General features: G+C 35.0%; 1 protein-coding gene across 3 annotated transcripts in view; it reads right to left on the bottom strand.

Moving 5' to 3' along the window:
- Positions 1–14,167: 14,167 nt before the first annotated feature.
- The window catches only part of LOC145291294 (uncharacterized), a 109,630-nt gene continuing 101,230 nt past the window's right edge, over positions 14,168–22,567 (bottom strand). For all 3 annotated transcript variants that reach the window (XM_080136973.1, XM_080136972.1, XM_080136971.1), the window contains one exon: positions 14,168–14,673. In XM_080136973.1, the coding sequence (XP_079993099.1) occupies positions 14,321–14,673 (353 nt within the window). In that variant the 3' untranslated portion in view covers positions 14,168–14,320. The remainder of the gene's footprint in view (positions 14,674–22,567) is intronic.

The following is a 22,567-nucleotide window of genomic DNA, read 5'->3' as shown; positions in this document are numbered from 1 at the left end:
TGTTGATGTTCGGATAAATGGACATCTGGTTACATTGCTTCTGGATAGCGGTGCAGATATTAGTATTATAAATGAAGATATATGGAAAAGGATAGGTCGACCTGAATTAACGAAAACCAGAAAGACGGCGAGAAGTGTGTGCGGCAAAAGATTAGAGTTCAAGGGAGAATTAAAATGCAAAGTGACATTCGCTAACCAGACTCATAAATCCAAAGTGTACGTCGTACCAGGAAAGAATACATGCCTGTTTGGGGTAGATTGGATTGTCCTGTTTAATTTATGGGAGAAACCCATAAATTCGTTTTGTAACGTTTTAACTGCAGAAAAAGCAAACCAAAGGGAAGACTTCCTGAAGGATTTGAAAACTGAATTTCCCAATGTTTTTGCCGAAGGACTAGGACTCTGTATTAAGACAGAGGCAAAATTTGAATTAAAGAAAAATGCCACTCCAGTATTCAAACCTAAAAGGAATGTGCCTTTTTCAGCGATGGACGCAATCGAAAAAGAGTTGGATAGACTTCAACAACTGGAAGTCATTGAAAAAGTTAACCACACAGATTGGGCAAGTCCAACCGTGTATGTAAAGAAAAAAAATAACAGAATAAGGGTCTGTGGAGATTTTTCAACGGGTTTAAATGACTGTCTATTGGACCATAATTATCCCCTTCCGTCCGCAGAAGATCTGTTCTCTAAGCTTAACGGAGGAAAAATTTTTTCTAAGATAGACCTCTCAGATGCTTACTTGCAAATTAAGATCAGCGATGAATGCTCCAAATACTTAGGCATAAATACTCATAAGGGCATTTTTAAGCTAAAGAGGCTTCCTTTTGGATTAAAGGTTGCTCCTGCTATTTTCCAGCAAATTATGGACACGATGCTGGCAGGGTTGGAATTTTCAATGGCCTACCTTGACGATATCCTAATTAAAAGTGAAAATTTGCAAGATCATAAGAAGCATGTAAAAGAAGTATTCAAAAGAATACAGGAATTTGGTTTTAAATTGAGCCCAGAAAAATGCGATTTTTTTATGAAAAAAATTAAATATCTAGGTCAAATAATCGACAAAGAGGGTCGAAGACCGGATCCACAAAGGACTGAAGCAATTGAAAAGATGCCTGCTCCAGATTCAGTGACAAAATTAAAATCGTTTTTGGGATTAGTTCAATACTATGCAATTTACATCCCTAACATACATAATTTAAGAGCTCCTCTTAACGAGTTACTGAAAAAGGGTGTTAAATGGAACTGGAATAAGGAATGTGAATCTGCTTTCCAAAATATCAAAAGATGTCTACTGTCAGACTTAGCATTGGCACATTTCAATCCAGAAAAGGAACTAATACTAGCAACGGACGCCAGTGATTACGGTGTTGGCGCTGTATTACTTCACAAGTATGAGGATGGTAGGACAAAAGCTATCGCCCATGCTTCAAGAACGTTGGTTGCAGCGGAGAAAAATTACAGCCAAATTGAAAAAGAGGCGCTGTCGATAATATTTGGAATTACAAAGTACAATCGATTTCTCCATGGACGATCTTTTATTTTGCAAACCGACCATAAACCCCTACTTACCATATTTGGATCAAAGAAAGGCATTCCCACACATACTGCGAATCGATTACAGCGATGGGCTGTAACCCTCTTAAACTATCAGTTTAAGATGGAACATGTATCCTCAAAAAAGTTAGGACACGCAGATGCATTATCACGGTTGATCCCTAAAAGAAGCGAAAGTTTCGAAGAAACGGTAATTGCTGCGCTTAAAGACGAAAGTGAATGTACAAGTTCAATGTGTAATATGATACGTGAACTTCCGGTAACTTTCGAAAAAATAAAAAAAGAGGCAGTAAATGACATTTTCATTAAGAAAATGAAAAATCAATTGGGATGGATAAAAAAAAATAAAAAGGTAGATCAAACAACGCCTTTTTCCATCTGTGAAGATGTGCTCATGTATGGTGAGAGGATCGTAATTCCACTAACGTTACAGAGGAAAATTCTGAAGGAATTTCATACAGGTCATCCGGGCATTTCGAGAATGAAATCCCTTATGAGAGGATATGTGTACTGGCCTGGTATGGACAAGGAAGTTGAAAAATGTGTCAAGACATGCAGAGGATGTCAATTAGCAGCTCGAGATCCTCCAGTAAAAACGACGCCATGGCCAAAGACGGACCTACCCTGGTCACGTCTGCATATTGATTATGCGGGACCTATAAATGGTTATTTTGACTTGATTATTGTAGATTCTTTTTCAAAATGGCCAGAAATATTTAAGTTTAGACATCCAACAGCAAAAAACACTGTGAGTGCGCTTAATGAAATTTTTAGCCGTTTTGGAGTGCCAAAAACCTTAGTGAGCGATAATGGAACAGCATTTACTGCTCATGAATTCAAAGAATTCTGTGACTCACTAAATATTCTACATATGACAACACCTGTGTACCATCCACGATCGAATGGGTTGGCCGAAAAATTTGTAGATACGTTTAAAAGGGCACTTAAGAAAAATCTTACTACGGACACAGACGAACAATGTATTCAAACATTTTTAGCAATTTACAGGGTGACACCAAATCCTAATAATAATGTCAATTCTTCCCCGGCTGAGCTAATGTTTGCAAGAAAGATAAGATCTGTCTTCGATAGGCTGCTACCAGAGAAAAAGAAAGTTTTCAAAAAAGAAAACCTTAATACCAAGTGCTTCTCCCCAGGTGAAAATGTATATTTCAAAAATTTTCAAAATGGACGAAATCAGTGGGTTGAAGGTATTATCAAAAAAAGGATTGGGAGCATGGTCTATACCATCCAAGGATTAAGTTTTGTCTGCAAAAGACACAGAAATCAAATACGTCCCAGACTGTCTCCAAATGTGGAAGAGACACCAATGGAAACATTGTGCGATATTTTTGATATACCAAAACCAGCGTGTGTACCGCAAACAATGAATATTTCGCCTGAACCGACCATACGGGCTGGACAGAAACCTTTACCCCGGGTAACGCTGACCAGAAGGAAAAGCGCAAGAAAGAGAAAAGTTACCAGGAGATTAAGCCCTGACCCTAAAAGGAAGAGGTATTTAAGCTAAAATCAGGAAGATTTCAGCTTCAGGGGGAGGTGTTGTGAAGGAACATAACTGGCTATACACCGGTTACAAACTGTATATATATATTGGACTGTTTGGCAGACAGCGGCAGACAAGCAGTCGCAGTAAGACGGATAGTCTTACGTGTTGATGATCAGACTTTCTTCCCCATACTTGTTACTATGTACTTCTATTTACCTTAGGCGAGCAGCCTTACGTTTCTGTATTATAAATAAACCCCATTACACATACCACTCGGTGTAACTCACGTTTGTCTTTATTTCCTAAGTATTTAGGAATATAACACCATTACAAAAAATGAGGGATCCAGGCAAGGAAGTAACATATGTAGACAGACTTCAGCAAAAAAGGATGCCCAAAACGCTTTTACAGTATTTTTTTTTTTTAGCTAAATTGTAGATTTATGTCTGTGAAAATTTTTTTTTTACAAAAATTTGAGAATTTTTAACTTTAGGGGCCCACAGAGTCGCCAATGCAATAATGAAATGTGGAAACTCAGTCATTCTAATACAGTATATAATTAACTGATCTGAAAACACCATATTCAACAAAATCTGATGCATACAGGTAAAGATACATTCCATTTTGTAAAGAAACTTGGCTTCTGAAGCCAAAAATATTTTTTTCTGATAAACTAAGTCACAGGCTCTAAAAAGGTCCAAATAAAAAATCTGTTTCATGCAAAAGTTTTTTAACGATATTGTTGAAAATATGCATGAGACAATTTTTTAATTTTTATCCAAATTTAAACCACACATTATTTTATCACCCAGGTCAAATTTTAGACTTTCCCGAAAAAGTGCATTTTTCTATGGTTATATGCCAGGAAAAGGCAAAAAAAAAAACATAAAGTATATGTAAAATGATGTTTCTGATGCTGGACAATCATTAAGTCTTCCATTCTTTTATTTTTGAGTTCATTCATGAGTTCATATCATAATTTTGGGGGATTTTGATAAATTCCTCTGAAATTTTCCTTATAAGGTTTAAGGGAAATCTCCAAAGTACAAAATAGAGGAATGGACACCCTGGGAAATTCCCTTAGTGCTACTAAGTCAGATTCTTCATCATATCTGTTATATTTAGTGTTTATAGGTTCAGGAGAGAGCTAAGATATTCAAATAGCCAAGATGCGCAAGTTATTCTAAAGCTCCTCAACCACCATCTCTACTCCCATAACAACATTCCAGTCATGTTGATCATGCATCCAAATGTAGCAAGACTACGTCCTATGAATCAACATCTTCAAAACCAGGGAGACCACCTATCAGTGGAGAAGCAGCCATGACACCAAACACATGACGAAAGAGAAGATCGAAACAACAACAGCAACGTCATCACACGAAAGCAGTCTCCACAACTCGTGCCAAAGTTGCAAAAACCCTGTGGGGAGAACATAGAGAGAACACTGAAGACGTTGGTTCCAGTCCGCACAAGAATTCAAATTCATCACCTGATGATTCTGCTGTTGAAGATGCTAGTGATGCAGATGCTTTGTTTGCCCCAAATGAACAGAACTATGACACTGACCACAGTAAGGCAGTCAAGATTTGGATGATTCTCCAGACAAGGATGCTGGGGGATGCCATTCAGAAATTACCTTGCACCGACATCACACAACTTTACGTGCATGTTTGTCCTTCAATAATGATGATAGTTTACAAATCTTAAGAGCTTACTTAATATCAGACGAACTCAACAAAATCGTTATCATTGTTGGGATAGGAAACTTAACAGAGAGACAATGTGTCAAAATTGAAGAACAATGTGATAAATCCTATTGATGACATTATCGCACAACTTGTCAAATATTGGCTTGGTTTGGGTAAAACATGGTCGCAATTAGTTTTCAGCTCAAATCATAACCTTGGCAGAAGTCCTTCCACACTTAACTCATCACTTCTCTGGGCAGAGAGATAAACTGATAGTGAAATGGGTTGGTGAGGACAATTACAACCAGAAACCTGTGCATCAAATCCAAGATTGGTGAAAATTTAAGTGATGCTGCTCTGACTTCCAAATCCAAGTATATCAAGCAGCAGTATAACATTGCCTTAGGGATAAGATTGTCATACAGTGTTTAATTAAAACGATTTTTCTTTGTAAAGTGACTTCTTTTGTTTGCAATGATTTGTGTTATTTCTGACTTTACTAACTTAAACAGTTAATCACTTTGCAAGTTTCTGATTTCTTGAATTATTTCTGGTGTTAGAAAATATTCCAATGATTTGTCTATCTTACTAGAAGCGTCTGAAGCCCTTATATTCCCCAAATCTTTTATAAGCATTGAAAATTGGTCAATAATTCTTCTTGTCTTTTTGAAATAGAGAAGCAAAATATTTTAAAGTTCAATTTTGGGCTTCTAGTGAGATATAAGTTAAGTTAAGGGTGAAGCTATTATCATGTTTGGGAAACCAGTCTCAAATTCAGGGATATTACATCACACTTTGAAAAAGCTATCATATGTTCGAAAGTTGGCCATATTTTGTATTTTAGACAGTTTTTTTTTTGAATTCCCATTAAATTTTAACCCGGAAAAATGGTGTAACAAACCATATAATCCTACTTTCAAAAATGGGATGGGAAAAAACTCTTCATGAAGGCTTGAACAGTGCCATAACAAACTGCCATCAATAATATAAATCTCTCTTGTCTGTTTAAATGTATGCATGTATGTATGTATGTATGTATGTATGTATGTATGTATGTATATATGCATATAAACACTTTTGTGGGCTACTTAACATTAAAACACTGTTAATATACAGCCATAAAATATACTCATTTTGAAATCATCTGCAACAGTTTATTATTTGTTTACTCTATTTTATTTTATTTTTTTTTACTATCATATTATCACCATGTATAAGGGTTCAGAGCAACACAAGGATAAGGGTTAATGAAACAGGAATAATTGCCAGAAAGATGAGGAACACTATTAAGATACTAAGATTGATCAGTGATATAACATTTGAGCACTTATAGAGTGGTTTATGACAAAAAAATTGTTGACATGGTATTTCAAGATGACCAAGTTGTAATCAGTTAGAAAACAGTTCCATGGCAATGTGTTTCACAGGTGGGAAACCCTTACAACAAAGCTCTGTCTATGGAAGTTCTGCCTTATGTTAGACACATTGAGCTTTGAGATTCTTGATTTGATCAAATTCTTGATACAACTAATGTAAGTAATTCACAATCTTCTTGAACTCCTATGTGAATCTATCTGGATTAAACAAAGGATCCAGTTTGAAATTCTATACAGATTCTCCAGTTTGACCTGAAGAAGATTAGAGAGTTACATCAGCTGAAATGTAAGATTAATATAGTTGAATAGTAGTCCAAATAATAAAAATAACACAGGGCAACAATTTTTTACTTTTTAAATATTGTCGAGTTTTCTACAACTGATTTAGAGTATTTTTGCACTGCCGAATCAGGAAATGGCATCCGCTTCTCTCTATAAGATCAGGTTTTGTGTTAAGTTGATTTGAAAAAAAAAAATCAGATCTTGTTATAAAATTGATTACATTTTTGTGGCATTATCAGCTGATTTGTTTTTGTAAACTCATATTCTAAATATGTTTTAAAAAAAAAAAAAAATTTTGCGAATAACATATATTGATTACCTGATAGAAACATCGATTATTGTAAACTGAATGATGAGCATTGATACAGGTAAGTACACATAAATTGCATGTTGCTTCACCATCATTCAGACTCCAGGACTTGAACTTTTGTTTCTTCGAACTCCTGGAATGCTCAGTAGCAGGGAGATCTCTATCTCTTTCAGATCCTGATAGAATCTCTTCTCCTGCTTGTCACTCATTGAACCCAGGTTCTCAGGAAACTGGTCATATGTGAAAATAGGTAATGCATCTTAACGCTCATGTTGCAACCTAGATTTCTGGAAGCAGTCAGCATGTTGTTGACAAGTTCTACATAGTTTCTGGCCTTATTGTTACAAAGAAAGTTCTTTACTATCAGAACAAATGCTTTCCATACTTCCAGTTCCACTTTGTTCATTGAATTTTCAAACTTTGGATCTCTGATGAGCTGCTGGACAGTCAAAGATGCCAGCTTTCAACTTCTCTATGGTTACTCCTGGAAAAGCCTGGCACAAGTAAGTGAAACAGTCACCATCCTTGTCCAAAGTGTTGGTGATTGCTTGATAAAGCCGAGCTTGATGTGTAGCAAAGGGAAGAATATTCTGTCTCTGTCCACCAGAGGGTCATTGATAAAGTTCCTTTATTTGCAAGGCATTAAATCCTCCTGCACAGGCCAGTCCTACTTCATGTATGCTGAGCACCAATCCTTTGGAAGATTTCAAAGTTTTATGATTTCAAACTGATCCCTTTTCGACATAATTACTCAAAGCTATGGACTCCTTGTCATTAAAATAATCATTTCAAATCAAAAATTGGCATTTTACCCCACCAACTTCTAAAATGCTCAGGAGGACATGTTAACAAAAACGTGAAAAAAAAAATGTGGCCTTAACTAAAAAACTTGGCCTGATTGAGAAAAACCAATGTGATTTTTTGATTCAGTGCATCAGATTTGTCTAAATCAGCTGACAAAAATAAAGACAACAAATTTGTTGTTGACCGATGTTATCAATCCTGACCTAAAAAATTTTAAAACATAAAAACTATTTTTAAATTAATTGAAACTAGAGGGATCTGTGGAAATTCCACAGAGGACTGATTCATATGTAATATATTGATGTTAGCATACTGTAGATGTTCAGTGTAAATGGAGATGCTCTGATATTATTGTAGCTATTTTTTTAAAACCGCAAAAGTATTTATTCAAGCCAACAGGGACGCCTGGCGTAGTCAGATCATAAAATATGCTTAAATATGATATTTTAATTCTTGCAGATTCATATATATTATAGAATTGCGATTTCAAAAATAAAAAAAAATATCTATATGACTTGGGTTCATCAGCTTGAATTGAAACCGAATCCCAAACTTATATATATATATATATATATATATATATATATATATATATATATATATGATGATTGCAACGTCTTGTCAGGCGAGTGCCACTCTCTCAAACACTTAATGTCCATGAGCCCAAATGCCTGAAGGAGTACCTATACAAAGATGATGTTACAGAGTTTTAGCTTTGTACAACAGCTAAGTCTCTCTCTTGATTCAAAATGTTGAGATCCAGCAACAAGCAAGAGGAAGATAGCCAGCAACAAGTTAAACTGCAGGCCAGCTTAATGCGGGTACTGGTCTCCCGCTTTACGGTTGTTTTAAATCAGAGATTTGCTTCTCCTAAAAAGGTTGCCTTCACCATGGCTTATGGGAGGCCTCTCCACCCCAACACACACATACATACACACAAACACACATGGTGCTAGTTGGCCGTTGACCCCCAAAAAAGGTTAATTTGCCCTTTGGAAGGTCTTATTTTTAATCCTTCAGGGAGACTAGCCACCCTCATCACCAAACAAGTCTGGTAGGGGAACCAGTTTAGTCGCCGGTGACCCGACCATGAGGCAGCTGAAATGCATGGTATATATATATATATATATATATATATATATATATATATGTAACTTTAGTTTCTTCAGCTATAATTAAAACCAAAACCAAAACTTATGAAGAATTCTTGATAAATTATTTCTAAAAAAATAGATGACTAATGTGCTATCAGCTAAAATCGAAACCGAAACCAAGACTTATGAAGAATTCTTGATAAAATTATTTAAAAAAAAATAGATTATTAGAGTGCCATTAGCTATAATTGAAACCGAAACCAAAACTAATGAGGATCTCTTGGTAAAATTATTTATAAAAAAAAATAGATGAATTAAGTGCCATCAGCTATAAACGAAACCGAAACCAAAATTATGAAGAATTCTTAGTAAAATTATTTATAATTCTTGGTAAAATTATTTATTACAAGAAATGGAAGTACATAATAAATGATCCGGATGTAAGTGTGACACAGAAAATAACACATACACTATCATATTAATATATAGATTATGTCTATCGTGACTACTATCATACATTCTTTTATCAAAATAACAAAGCAGTTTTGGAAATGTTATTAATTTGTTTCCAAATATATGACCGGTTACAACATGCATTGCTTCTAATTTCTCAGTTGTGTTTCTTTTAAAGTAATTTATGTTGCCAATAGTAACATTTACGTTTACCTGTTAAATGGCAAACTGTTTTCTATCATCCTTTGGAACACAACTGTCAATTTTCCAACAGCAAAAGGAAGACAGCTACCAGTGGATTTAAATGAAAAGGAACAAATTTAAAAAATAAGTACTTTCCAATTGTTTTCACATTTGTTCAAAGCACAAAAATCATAGGGAAAAACGTATTTTACCCTTGAAATGAGACAGGTGTAAAAAGAAAGATCATTCTATTTCTTTTTGTAGTTTTTTTTTTTTTTTTTTTAGAAACGATCTAAGAGGATAAGATAACTCATGCTGAGAAAGTTTTATTAATTACATAAGTATAAAACATTGTGATGCTTTTATAGCCAGCAGCTCCACTCTTGCATTTAGGCCAATAGCGTCATTTGGGGGGATACTGTATAAGACTGTTTCAAGGCCTTTTCCTCAACTGATAACACAGGTACAGCAGTGTCCCTCCATGCTGGAGTTGCCAACATTTGGTCTAGTGCTGATTATTGCTCTTTTGTTGCATACATTTTTGTGCGTGTGATCTTATGTTGACTTATTCATGGTTTCTATAATGGCCATCAAATTTTTTTTTTTAAGCCTTTTCCACTGTTTTTTTGTATCTCTGTCATCATTCTCTTTTTCTTTAAATCCAAATCTTTTATTAGATACTTTGAACACTTTTTTCAATGTAACCTCTAGCTCCTACTCCAATATGGTAATACTTCACCTTCCATTGATTGTGTTCACACTCTTCAATCAACTTTTTGTATTTTATTTCTTTTGTGTTTTGTGCACCTTTGATGTTATCGTGCCAACTTACCGTTTGCTTCATTATAATTACTTTTCTTCAATCTTCACTCTATATTATCATCTCTAGCGTTTCAGCTATGTCAATCACGAGATTTCCTCTGTCTTGTCACTTTTGTATACAGTCAATGTATCCCCATCACTTTCGGCTTCACATTATAGGCTTTCTTAAATTAACATTGATTTTCTCCTTCTCAACTTGAGCCTTTTTGTTGTATTTACTACTTTCCCTTCTCACACAAAGTTTATTGTTTCTAATTTTTCAATCTTTGGTCTTTTCCCTGTCATTTATTTCATTCACTTTTTTATCTGAACATTATTCTTATGGTTCCAGCACTTGCCTGTGTAGCCATGTTTTCCTATTTAATCATAATGGCAAAATGTGCCTGACTATTCTTTTTTGTCCACATTTACATTTATTATCCTGGCTCTGCTCCTAACGTGTTTAATTTGCTGGTAAAGGAAGTACACCATAAGTCGATTTTGTCATGAATGATAACCTCGCTGTCTCCCACACCCAAATCTCTGGCACATTTCATTCACAACAGCTTTTTTTCATCACGATCCGCATAAAATGATTCAAAACCTTATAAGTTTATTTATAACAATCCAATGATATCTCTATGCTCTGATTAAAAATTTTTTATTGATTACATCTCTGGATCATTTGGATCTGATCCGTTCTATAATAATAGAGGCCCCCATTCAGTTTCAAGAAACAATGGATACCTCATGTAAGAGTGTTTGCATGGAGGAGTGTGTGAAGCAAGAGTTGCATGATCTCTAGTCATACTCCTGAACTGACGTTACTATAGTTTGGTTACTGGAAGCCCTGGATGACTGGAGAAAACTGGTGTTATTTCAAAGTTTTTCTTTTTAACTAGTTGCACAAATAAGAATTCTGAATCTAATCTACCTCACTATTTAATCGATAGGTGGAGGGTGATACAGTAACCTAGACAGAACTCAAACCTAGCTAAGCACAGAATCTTCATCTATAACCACTACACCACTTCTCTCATAATATAATTACAAAATTATTGAAGCCACCTTCTTTTTAAACACACTCTTCATCCTACTGTAAAAATGTCTCAGTGTTTGAGGAAGAACCAATCAGCGGCTGCCTAATGAAACTCCATTGACTCAATTAGCAGATCCTTTTTCAGCTTTTAGCTTCATTTTTTAATCTAGGCTAAAATAGGCATGTGTTATACTTGCTATTTTTTAAATGATAGAATGAAAGTACATATATTTTTTTATATATAAATAAATACACAATTGTCTTATTATAGAGTGGAGGATCCTCTAGAATTGTAATTAACTCATATCCACCATTTTATGTTCGAACTACCGTTCTTATCTTATATGTTATTGTCACATTTCAGCCTTCTTTAGGTACATCTATTCTAATTTGAAAAACTAAATGAAATTCTAAACTGAAACCCTTTATTTGATCCATACTTGGTGTGTATTTATTTATTTATTTATTTACAAAGGAGTCACCACTTATCAAGGCCCGGGCGCCACTCGAGGATAAGGATTAATGAGTGTACAGTGGTCAAGGGGAACATGTCAGTCATCGTTAGTAGTGGAAATTTTGTATATTGGATTACTTAGGGGATGACTCATCAAGAATTTGTTCATGTTGGAGTTGAAGACAACCGTATTGTAGTCAGTTGGAAAACAGGAAAACGGAACAGAGTTCCACAGGCGTGCAGTTCGAAATGTAATAAATTGATCATCAGTATTTTTTGGGCAAATCAAAAATGTTTTCTAAATAGATAGAAAGCATTTCTTCTTTAACAACGGTTGTGTGTGTGTGTGTGTGTGTGTATATATATATGTGTATATATATAATATGTATATATATATATATATATATATATATATATATATATATATATTATATATATATAATTTTATTCAATTTAGATAAACAAAATTACCATAAGTTGTGACAATAAATATACGTTTTTAGTCTAAAAATCATTGTCAGGCAACAATAAACCTACCATCTAACTCGAAGCCAATGAAAATGTAAACTGAATAGAAAAAATACATTTGGGAGGGTTTTTTCTTAAAATGAATAATATATATATATATATATATATATATATATATATATATATATATATATATATATATATATATATATAGAGAGAGAGAGAGAGAGAGAGAGAGAGAGAGAGAGAGAGAGAAAGAGTGTGTGTCTTTATTATTTTTATTTAAGCCAAAATTGTTAAAACTAATAGAATTTTCTGCTTAATTTACCTGTTCTATTTTTTCAATTTATAATAATTTTTTTAAATTAAAAAAAGATTAATGTATGCTCTATATGTATTACAAACTTTCAGTTCTTTGTCGAATTATCATCAGGCGAAAAAAGCAAATATACATAATTTTATATATGTAGAGATGATAATCTATTATTCTACTGAAATTGAGTTAATGAATATTTATTTCTTTAAGGTTGTTTTCCTATATATTTTAATCACACAACATAAATGTTAAAGTATTTCTTGGTACTGGAATTGAGTTATGTTTGAAAAAAAAATTGAAAAACAAAACAAAACAAAAAACATTTTAATTGTTCTGATTAGCCGTAATTTATTCATCAAATCAGTCATCCCTTACTAAGTTTCTGTCTATTACTTCCATCCTATTTCACTCTAGATTGTTTGCCCCACATTCTTATTTTATGCAGTTTCTATTGCTCTTGCTTATGTAACTCTCTCTCTCTCTCTCTCTCTCTCTCTCTTTCTCTATGTTTATTAACAGTTAAAGAAAATCAAAGGTACTACAGAAGGGAAGAATAAAAATGTTAGAATAAAAATGTTATTATGAACAGAAAAATAATATTATCAGAAATAGTTATATTATTTAACCTGTAGGTAGAAAGAGAAAGAGGAGGGATGATATAGCATACAGAAAACAATTAATTTGGGATTTTTTAAAAGGTAATAAAATCTATATATCTATAAAGTGTCTGTCTGTCTGTCTGTGTACATTTCCCTACGCAATAACTCTGTCCTAACTCTGTCAATTTTTAGTCTACAGACTCGAAATTTGATATACAGGGTACTTAGATTCGGGAAAATCTATGTGATCGGGTTTCGGCCAGAAATTTGTCTGTTAAGGGGTCAAAGTTCAACGATTTGACCTTTGAGAAGTCCACCAAACTCCTCCGACAATTTTGGGTCCAAACACTTGAAATTTTAGATATAGGTTCCTTGGAACTTAATAACTTGATTTGAGCTCAAAACAATAAATTTTAAGGGTTCATAATAGGGGTCAAAGTTTAAAAAATTTGACCGTTTTTTTTTGTTTTTTTTTTGCCCAGCATACACCTCCAAACGCCCGGGCAACGCTGGGCACCCATGCTAGTTAACTATAAAATTGAAGATGAAAATACCCCATTATAAACTGTAGAGAATATCACCATAGTATTAATACTATTAAAGCCATAGCTGGAGAGAAAAAGAGAAATATATATACACTAGAAAATCTATCTGGCGTTGCCCGGCAATCTTTACTTTCATTTTTGTCCCCCCCCCCTCATCATATATGACATCATTTGTTATTGTCATATATAACGTAGACTGCACATATATAATATACATATATATAATCTGCTATGACGTCATATATAACTTATACTGTAAACAAACAAACAGACAGACAGACAGGAATACGGTTTTATTATAATAGATGAGAGAAAAAGAGAGCAAATGGAAAGACTAATTTTTGGATTTTGTCTTCTTATTTTTAAAATTTAACTAGTTTTGCAAATTTAAACAATCTAACCAGAGTTCCATAATCACTAGAGCTATGACAACAGCATATTCTTTTCCTTATTTTGATTCTCAGGTATATATCCACTGATATCTTATATGTTTTTATGTAGAGTGATGTGGTTCTCGGTTGATACATTGTGTCTAACTATGTCGGATATATACTCGAGAGTGAAAACAAAAGAATATGCTGTTGTCATAGCCTTAATGATCACCAAATAGATCATAATTTTTTCTAGTATTCCAACATGGCAAAGAACACGATTGAAGAAAAATTTTGATTATGGAAATAACACATTTTTTTATGCGATAAAAATGTTCTGAATTTATTTTCTCACCAACTATTTACAAAAATTGTTTTAAGCAAACAAAACAACAACTACAACAAAAAAATTTATCAAAGCGAAGTTCAGCATGTTTCGTTTTGTAATAGGAAGGTTCAATTTGCTCTCATGACAGCCATTTAAGAGAAGCCTTACACAAGCCATGGCCGTTTCGATAGTTACCAGAGATGACTCGATTAAGTGCAAGGTATATATCTGAATTGACCGGTCCTTGAGAATCTGGTTGCTCATGTAATGCAAACAAAGTTGTGTCATTGAGGATGTTTGTATTTCCATTGTGGTTATTCCAGAATAGTGATTGGTCCGAGACAATGAATGTCACACGGTGCTTCAAGAATCCTTTCTTCCGGTATGCAATTTTATCAAATGGATCCTCTACCTTGTCGCTTTTGTATACAGTGAATGTATCCCCATGACCTTCGGCTTCACAATCATTCTGCTGAGTACTTCCATCGCCAGCTGAAATAGAAAAAAAAATGTGTGTGTGTATATATATATATATATATATATATATATATATATATATATATATATATATATATATATATATATATATATATAGTGGTTATTTCTTTGTTTATTTTGCCTACAGTATTTTTTGGAGTGGATTGCATTACCTTAATACTAATTGGAAATAATTTTTCTCTTACCCTGTGATGCCCTTAAATGAGGAGTGACGTATATATTAGCTACAGACATATGTTTAATGATCATATGTTTCATTGGTGCAGTTGAGCCAGATGAGAATCAAACCCAGGACCCTGGGGTCCCGAGTCTAGCACTCTGCCACTAAGCCAATCTGTCCGTAACTAACATATTTAAAAATGTATATGTTGCTCCCCATTTGGGAGCGCCACATGTGTAAGGGGAAATTATTACCAATTAGCAATGATGTAAGACAATCCACTTAAAAAAGTACCGCAGGTAAAATAAACGAAGAAATGACTACTAATAAAAATGCGATATATTTAAAAGTAGTGAGGATTGGCTCAGTGGCAGAGCATTAGACTCAGACCGCATGGTCCTGGGTTTAGTTTTCATCCAGGTCAGCTGTGCTGATGAGTCATATGATGATGAAACATATGTCCATAGCTAATATATGTAAATAAAAACAACAGTTTTGCACCACTTTTATGTCCCATTACAAAGATTAAAATCAAGATATAATGATACTAAACCTTGTGTTTAGAAGACTTTGGATCCAAATCCATTACATCATTTGGATTCTAAGAACTGTCTAAAATTTAAGACTTAAGCTTAAAGCATCTTAACAAGAAATTGAAATTCAGGGAATGCTATTTCTTCTGTATTTTTGAGATGAGGATTGATAATTCATGTTAATTGGGTTATTCAGACTACTGTTCTCATCTTGAGTTTTATTTGCACAACATTTAATTCCTCCATAGATTAAATAGAGGGTCCTGTTCAAAATTGCGTGCAACTCCAGAGTTGGACAGAAAGATTCTCGAGTTTGGCAGAAAGATTTGCAAATTTGACAAATTACACCTGAAGAAGGTCAGAGGTTACATTGATCGAAACGTTGTGCAAATAACACTAAAGATGAGAACAATACTTCAAATAACCCAAATAACATGAATCAAAGAATCCTACTTAATTGCTGCCTACTGACTATAGATCAAATTCAATGGAAATCTGAAATACTTGAATTTTCAAATGGAAGGCCGTTCACTTCCTAAAATCCCTTTCAAATACTCTAAAGAAACTGAAATATAGAAATATTTATCAATTGATAACAAATACTGTTGTTAAATTTAACAAAATATGGAGGTATCTGAATTTGCACTCAGGGCTTTCAGCCTATCTGTGCTCCTTTGCATAAAACTAAATTAAACTAAATATAGTCCACAGTATCCATCTTTGTATCTAGCAGCTTTATTCTAAAATTCATAATGATCAGTTAATTAGTTTAGGAATGAATCTTGTACTTACAAATACATATAATCATATACACATACGTAACTTTATAAAAATAGAAACATTTCATCAGATGTCACTATCATCATTGGTTCAAAGTGTTCAAATTTACAGTTGAGTTGGTTGCACATGCATACATACATACACTCATGCACAAGTAAACACATTCAACATAAACATGCACACATATACTTGCATAAAGAAATAAAAATGAATAGAAATTAATTTATTTTTAGTGGTTCTTTCTTTCACATTATTCATTGCTGCAGGATTACTCCAGAATTAAGCAAAGAGCAAAATTCTTTTACTTAATTTTAAACTTAGATGAAAAATTTCAAATCTAACACACTCACATCTAGATATTACTACACTTAGACCATTGACTTAAGTTGGTTTGGTATTAGACATTTGAAGGTGATTAGTTGTCATACATCTTGAAGATAGTGTTGAGAATGCAGTCAATGAGTGGATAAACAGCTCTTAGTGGTGAAAATGTGTTCGATTTTAAGGGAGACAACTGAGTAGGGTGCATTTGATGCATCTACGTTTGATTACTTCCTCTCATCTTGACCACTGTTTAAAATGTTTTGCATGGGTACTCTCTATATAGTACCCGATACTTGACAGATGTTACCAAAATTGTCAGTGCAGATACACATTGGTGATATAATGGTTAACAGTATGCATATTATGTAATACACAGAGCTTTAAGGACATCTTAACAAGATATATCTTTGCATTTGCAAAAACAGTATATTATCATAAGTAGGGCAAAAACAGTATATTATCATAAGTATGACAAGAATATTCTTTAATAAAAGTATATTTTTCTAAAAAAAAGAATATGCCAAATAAGTTTTGTTGTGCCGAAAATATGCTGAAACAAATATTTGGATACGAGTTTTAAATTTATTGATTTTTTTTTCCAGATAAATTAACCATAGTCAAACCTTTAGTAGGTGTGAATTTACATAAAAAAGTGTCTAAAATTTGGTCTGTAGGAAAAGAGTGGTGTTATAGGCAGATATATAAACATGCACAGACATCTCATTGTGCTCATAGACAAAGTGTGTTAGTTCCCAGTACATATTTACAAGATCTGAAAAAAAACAAAAACAAAAACAAACAAAAAGTAATTATCACTCCTGCCAGATGAATGGCAAGATTTACAGAGGAATTGGAAGATTACCAGTTAACTGGCGATTGCTTAACCTGCAAATACTGCAATATTCAGGTAAGAACAAGTTATAGCACATAAAATTTGAAATATATGTAGGGGACTGGTGGATATATTATATATATCCCCCAGTCGTACAAAATAGGAAAAATGAATTGAATTGAGAAAGAAACGAACAATGCATTTATTGAAATAAACGAACTAGAATTTATTTCATGAAGAAACAAATGAAAGAAAAGGGTACAGCACGTGTTTAGTTTGGTGCGCGTCTCTCACAGTTAACTGGTGAGAAGGAAAGTCTATTGTTGTAGAAAGAGAGAGAGAGAGAAAGTCAATCCTGGCCATGGAGAGAGAAAGTGTGTAAGGTGTACGTACTGTCTGTTGGCTCTTGCCCCACACATAGTAGCAGGGGACGTGAGAGGCGCAGATGCGCGCCCCGGAAGGGAGCGGTTGGTCTGTCGACCACTCAGCTGGGGATCAGAATCGAAAAGAAGGAAACAGCTCAGGTCTCTTGCTTTTGTAGTTGTTTCCGGCGTCCTTTGTGCATGTGTGGATTTCCTTTAAAGGGAAATGACGTTGCCCATGTGTGCGTGTATGTGTGCATACATGTGTGTACGTTAGCATGTGTGTGTATGCACATGAATGTGAGTGTATGTATGTGAACGTGAATATATGTACGTGTGTGTACATGCGCACATATGTTTGTGTGCACGTGTGTGTATGACAAGAAACGTGGTTTGAAATGTGAATGCATGTTTTTTGTGAGACTAGAAAAGGCTCGCACATATAGTTGAATGATAGATTGGTATTGTAATGCAAATTACTTAAATAGTAGTTTTGTATTTCAAATTCTGTAACATTAAAACTAACCATATTAAAATTTTGTTGAATGTTGAGATTTTTAATCTATTCCATCTACCTTGCACGTTAATTAACAAAAGTTAATGCACTTAAAATAACTTTTTCCATACTTTTTTGAATGGATATATTAACATTAAATAATTCATTTTTACTTTTACAGATCAAAAGTTGCAAGAAGAAGCATTTAAAAACCAACATACATCTGGCGAAAAAGAAAACCCACACGGCAACATCAGGCACAGTTCCTACTGCAGCAACTACTTGTGATTGGCAATAAGCCAGTACAAGTAATTCGTTCAGTGCGACTTGTGCAAAGCATTGATTGCCACGGCTATCCCATTCAATAAACTGAACAAAGACGTGTTCAGGGAATTTCTACATAAGTACACACATAGAACGAAACTATGGGTCTCCATTGACGAAACTGCTTATTTAGAGCAGCGTTTTATGGCTTGCTTTGTGTTTGGTATTCTAGGGGTAAAATGTCTGCCAAAGATAAATTACTATACAATTGTGGCATTTTTCAATGATTCATTGCAGATTTTGTGGCCGCAGAAAGTGCTTTACGGTAATATGTTCCTCGTAACAACAGATGTGGCTTCATATATGACAAAAGCTATGAATGCTCTCCAAGTATTGTACTCTAAAATGATACACGTCATGTGTTTAGCCCATGGTTTGAACATGGTTGCGGAATTGGTTAGGCAAGCGTACCCAAAAGTGAATAAGCTTATTTCCACAGTAAAGAGTATATTTTTAAAGGCACCCAATAGAATCCACAAGTTCAGGGAACTAGGTCCAGGGGTGCCCCTTCCACCGAGTCCTATTATAACGAGGTGGGGTATGTGGCTAGATGCAGCACACTATTACACTAAATATTTACATGAAATTACTACTGTCATGATGTCCTTAGATTCAACGGAGGCGGAAAGTATATCAGAGTACTAAAAACTGTTGGAGGATGCAACCCTGCTTATTAACATCAGGTTTGTCACAAATAGTTTTTCAATGTTAACAAAAAATATTACAATGTTAGAGACGAAAGGGCTGAGTCTTTCGACATCTAATGGATTAGTTGCTGAGGTTGAAATGACACTTGAAGAGATGGACGACTTCTAATTTCATAAAAAACTTAAGAGTATGCTTTCAAAGAATAAAGGTTTTAGTATTTTAAGACGTCCCAATGCACAAATCAGTAGGAACGTTTTGCAAAACGAAGAAGAAGATGTGGATGGCATAGATCACCTGACAGTTTTAAGTGCTGAAGAAATAGCCAGCTTCATGTATGCTCTGGTAGTCTCCTGCGATGTGTTTTTTTTTTACAATATAAGACTGTTTTAGCAGACAACCGAAAAAGCTTTAATTTTGATAATTTAAAGACATTTAATTGTAAAATGCAATGAATAAAACATTTTTTGTGAGGAAAATAGAGAAGGCTTACTGCAAAAACATGCTCAGGTCTGTCTGTTGTGTGGGCTGAGAAGGAAAAACGAAAACATTCAAGATGGCGACCGTGGTCTTTTAATGTCTGCTGGGTGGGATGATGAAGTTCATGATGCCCTTTTTAACACAATACTCAGGGAGGTCCTTACCAGGGTGTGTAAGGAAGACCCAGCACGGGGCAGGTGGTGCGTCAACAGCCGAGACGTTAGTGTCTCTGTTGATGTGAACTTTCTTGCCACTGGCGTGTTGCTAGTCCATGATGAGGTTGTGGTGGAGGATGCTTGCTGGCTACGACCAGAAAAGGACTCCCAGCATATAAACCTTGTCGTCCTGTCATCAAGAGAATAAACTTGGCAATCTTATGGAAATCGACTACACTGTGACTGTATTTCAGATACCCTTATCAGGAGGGCCAGGGTGCAAATCAAAGCCACAATCCAGATGCTCATCCGACGGTGGCTTAGCACAATCGTGAAGCTAGTACAAGAAAACGCACTGTCAATGGAGGTGTCCCTGGTCAAATCCAGCCTGAACAAAGCAGATTGTTTGACAAGGGTACCCCAAAAATGGCTTGACACTACTAAGAGAGCCATTGAACCTGTACAACTTACCTGCACTGCGTCCGTGAGCCTCATTCGATTTAATCAAATCAAAGAAGTTCACCAGCAAAGATCAAACGGACCTTATATTTCGCTGTTGGTTGATTCAGGAGTGCAGAAGGCAGACATCAGGAGAGTGGTCAAAAACTGTGTGGCTTGCCAATCCATCGACCCATTTACTGTGAGAAAGGAAAGCTGGAGGTGATGGACCATTGGAGCTGGCTAGTGATAGATATTACCCACGACAACGGTGAGGTTTTCCTGACTTTCATTGACTGCAGCCCATCCGGGTTTGCGATATGGCAGCTGCTGCACCGGCAAGATACCATCATCTGTCAGTTAAACAGTGTTTTCCTTGAACAAGGCCCCCCCAACAGAGATACTAACCAACAGTGGTATTGCATTCACGAGTGAGCAATTCAAAAAATTTGCCGATGGCTGGGGAGTATGCCTGCGGTTCCAATGTGCACATGTACCAAGTGGAAATGGGGTCATTGAGCAGAACCACAGGACTGTCAAGACTACCACAGCTAGAACAGGCTGCACGGTGTCTGAAATGGCCTACCTGTACAACATGACCCCGAAGGATGATATCTCATCCTCCATGGCACCGGCCAATGCATTGTACAGGTATCATGTCAGGGTGGAAGGCATAGTGATCAACCCATTGCCCGAACTGGAAAAAAATAGATAGGCTGAAGAAAGAGGATGTCATCTGGATTAAAAACCCGTACGGCAAATGTATGAGGTATGGAATCGGGCATGTCACTGAGGTGATCAGCACACAGGCAGTACGAGTCGACGGTGTGCCCCGTCACATTAGGGACCTACGGCTGGCAACATAGTTGCAACCACCTCTGGACGACACAAGCGAATCAGAGTCGGAGATCAGTGAGGCATCACTCTGGTTCACACCAGCTTTATCTGAAAGTAACTAAGACATCAGTAGCCTCCCAGCGGATGCAGTTTTTTTTGATCCACAGACCGCAGAAAAGAGCACAAGTGAAGATAAGGCATGCGTCGTCACCCCACTTCGAAGAAGCACCCAGCGGAGATGACCACCACCTCCGTGAGACCAGGGGGGAGTGTGGGGAAAATAGAGAAAGCTTACCGCAAAAATGTGCTTGGGTCTGTCTGTTGTGCAGGCTGAGAAGGAAAATGAAAAGATTCAAGATGGCAATCGTCCAGAGCAGTTCTTGAAAAATAGCATCTCACACGTGATTTTGAGGTGTGCCCGGCCACCATAAAAGCAGGTTGCTGGGGTGGGGGGATGTGCAGAAGCGTTCAACCTGTGTATAGTAAATATTGTTGTGCGATTTGTTGATTTCTTGATACAACCTGTGTATAGTGAACTTTGTTGTGCGACTCATCAGACTTTTCCGATTCAGTTTTATAATGTTTAATTGTTCAAAGTATTTATAGCATTAAAAGAACCTGTTTTTCTATATCTTTTCTGACCTTTTTATTGCATTAACTGAAAGTTTTACAAAATTTTCGATAGAATTTGTAAACTACTGAATACTGTGTTTTTAACAACATTTACCACAAGCTATATTAAACGTATTACATAAAAAAACAAAGAATTAATATTGTTGCTAACATGAAACTAAGTTACCACGTATACAGATATTCGCCAGAAGTATGCTGAAAATATGCGATTAAAAAAAAAAATATGCGGTAGCGAAAAAGCATATTCCGTTCCAAAGAAGAATATTCTTTTTAAAAAGCATATTCCCGTGAAAATAGTTATATTCTTAAGCATATGCCTGAAGAATATTTCCAGCATATCACGAGAATATAAAACATATCTGCAAAAGAATATTGTCGCAGCCCTATTGAACTATAATAAAAGACATATATTATGCCTAATTTTATTCTAAAGAAAATCAGCACTTTTGATTATTAGTAAAATACTATAAACATTTACAGAACAGATTGACTCATCTACTTAAGTAGAGTTATGTCTTGGTAAAAGTCAATGCTCTCCAAATACTTTTCCTAATATTAGTATCTATTACTATTAGTGATGGGACGATTGCAACATTTTTCCCAATTCCGATACAATTACCGATTCTGTACTAAATTCCCGATTCCGATACAATTACTGATTCCGATTCCTTATAAATCTCTAAATATTTAACTATAAAAGTGTTATTTTATCCCAGTTACTGTAAAAACACATCTTAAATGTGCATATATTTTCTCAAACGTAAAAACACACTTGTGAGGGGGGATCTAGAGATTTTAGTCTTACTGGAAATTTTAATAAATAAATATTTCTTATTTTATTATTGCTACAAGTAGTGGAAGATTTTTGTTTAGCTAAAATCAAATAAAA

The sequence above is a fragment of the Euprymna scolopes genome, chromosome 12 (assembly GCF_053919585.1).
Source record: "Euprymna scolopes isolate OS-2025 chromosome 12, ASM5391958v1, whole genome shotgun sequence".
Taxonomy (NCBI): Eukaryota; Metazoa; Mollusca; class Cephalopoda; order Sepiida; family Sepiolidae; genus Euprymna; species Euprymna scolopes.
Note: the sequence above shows the minus strand (reverse complement) of the source record. Positions and strands in the feature narration are given on the sequence as shown.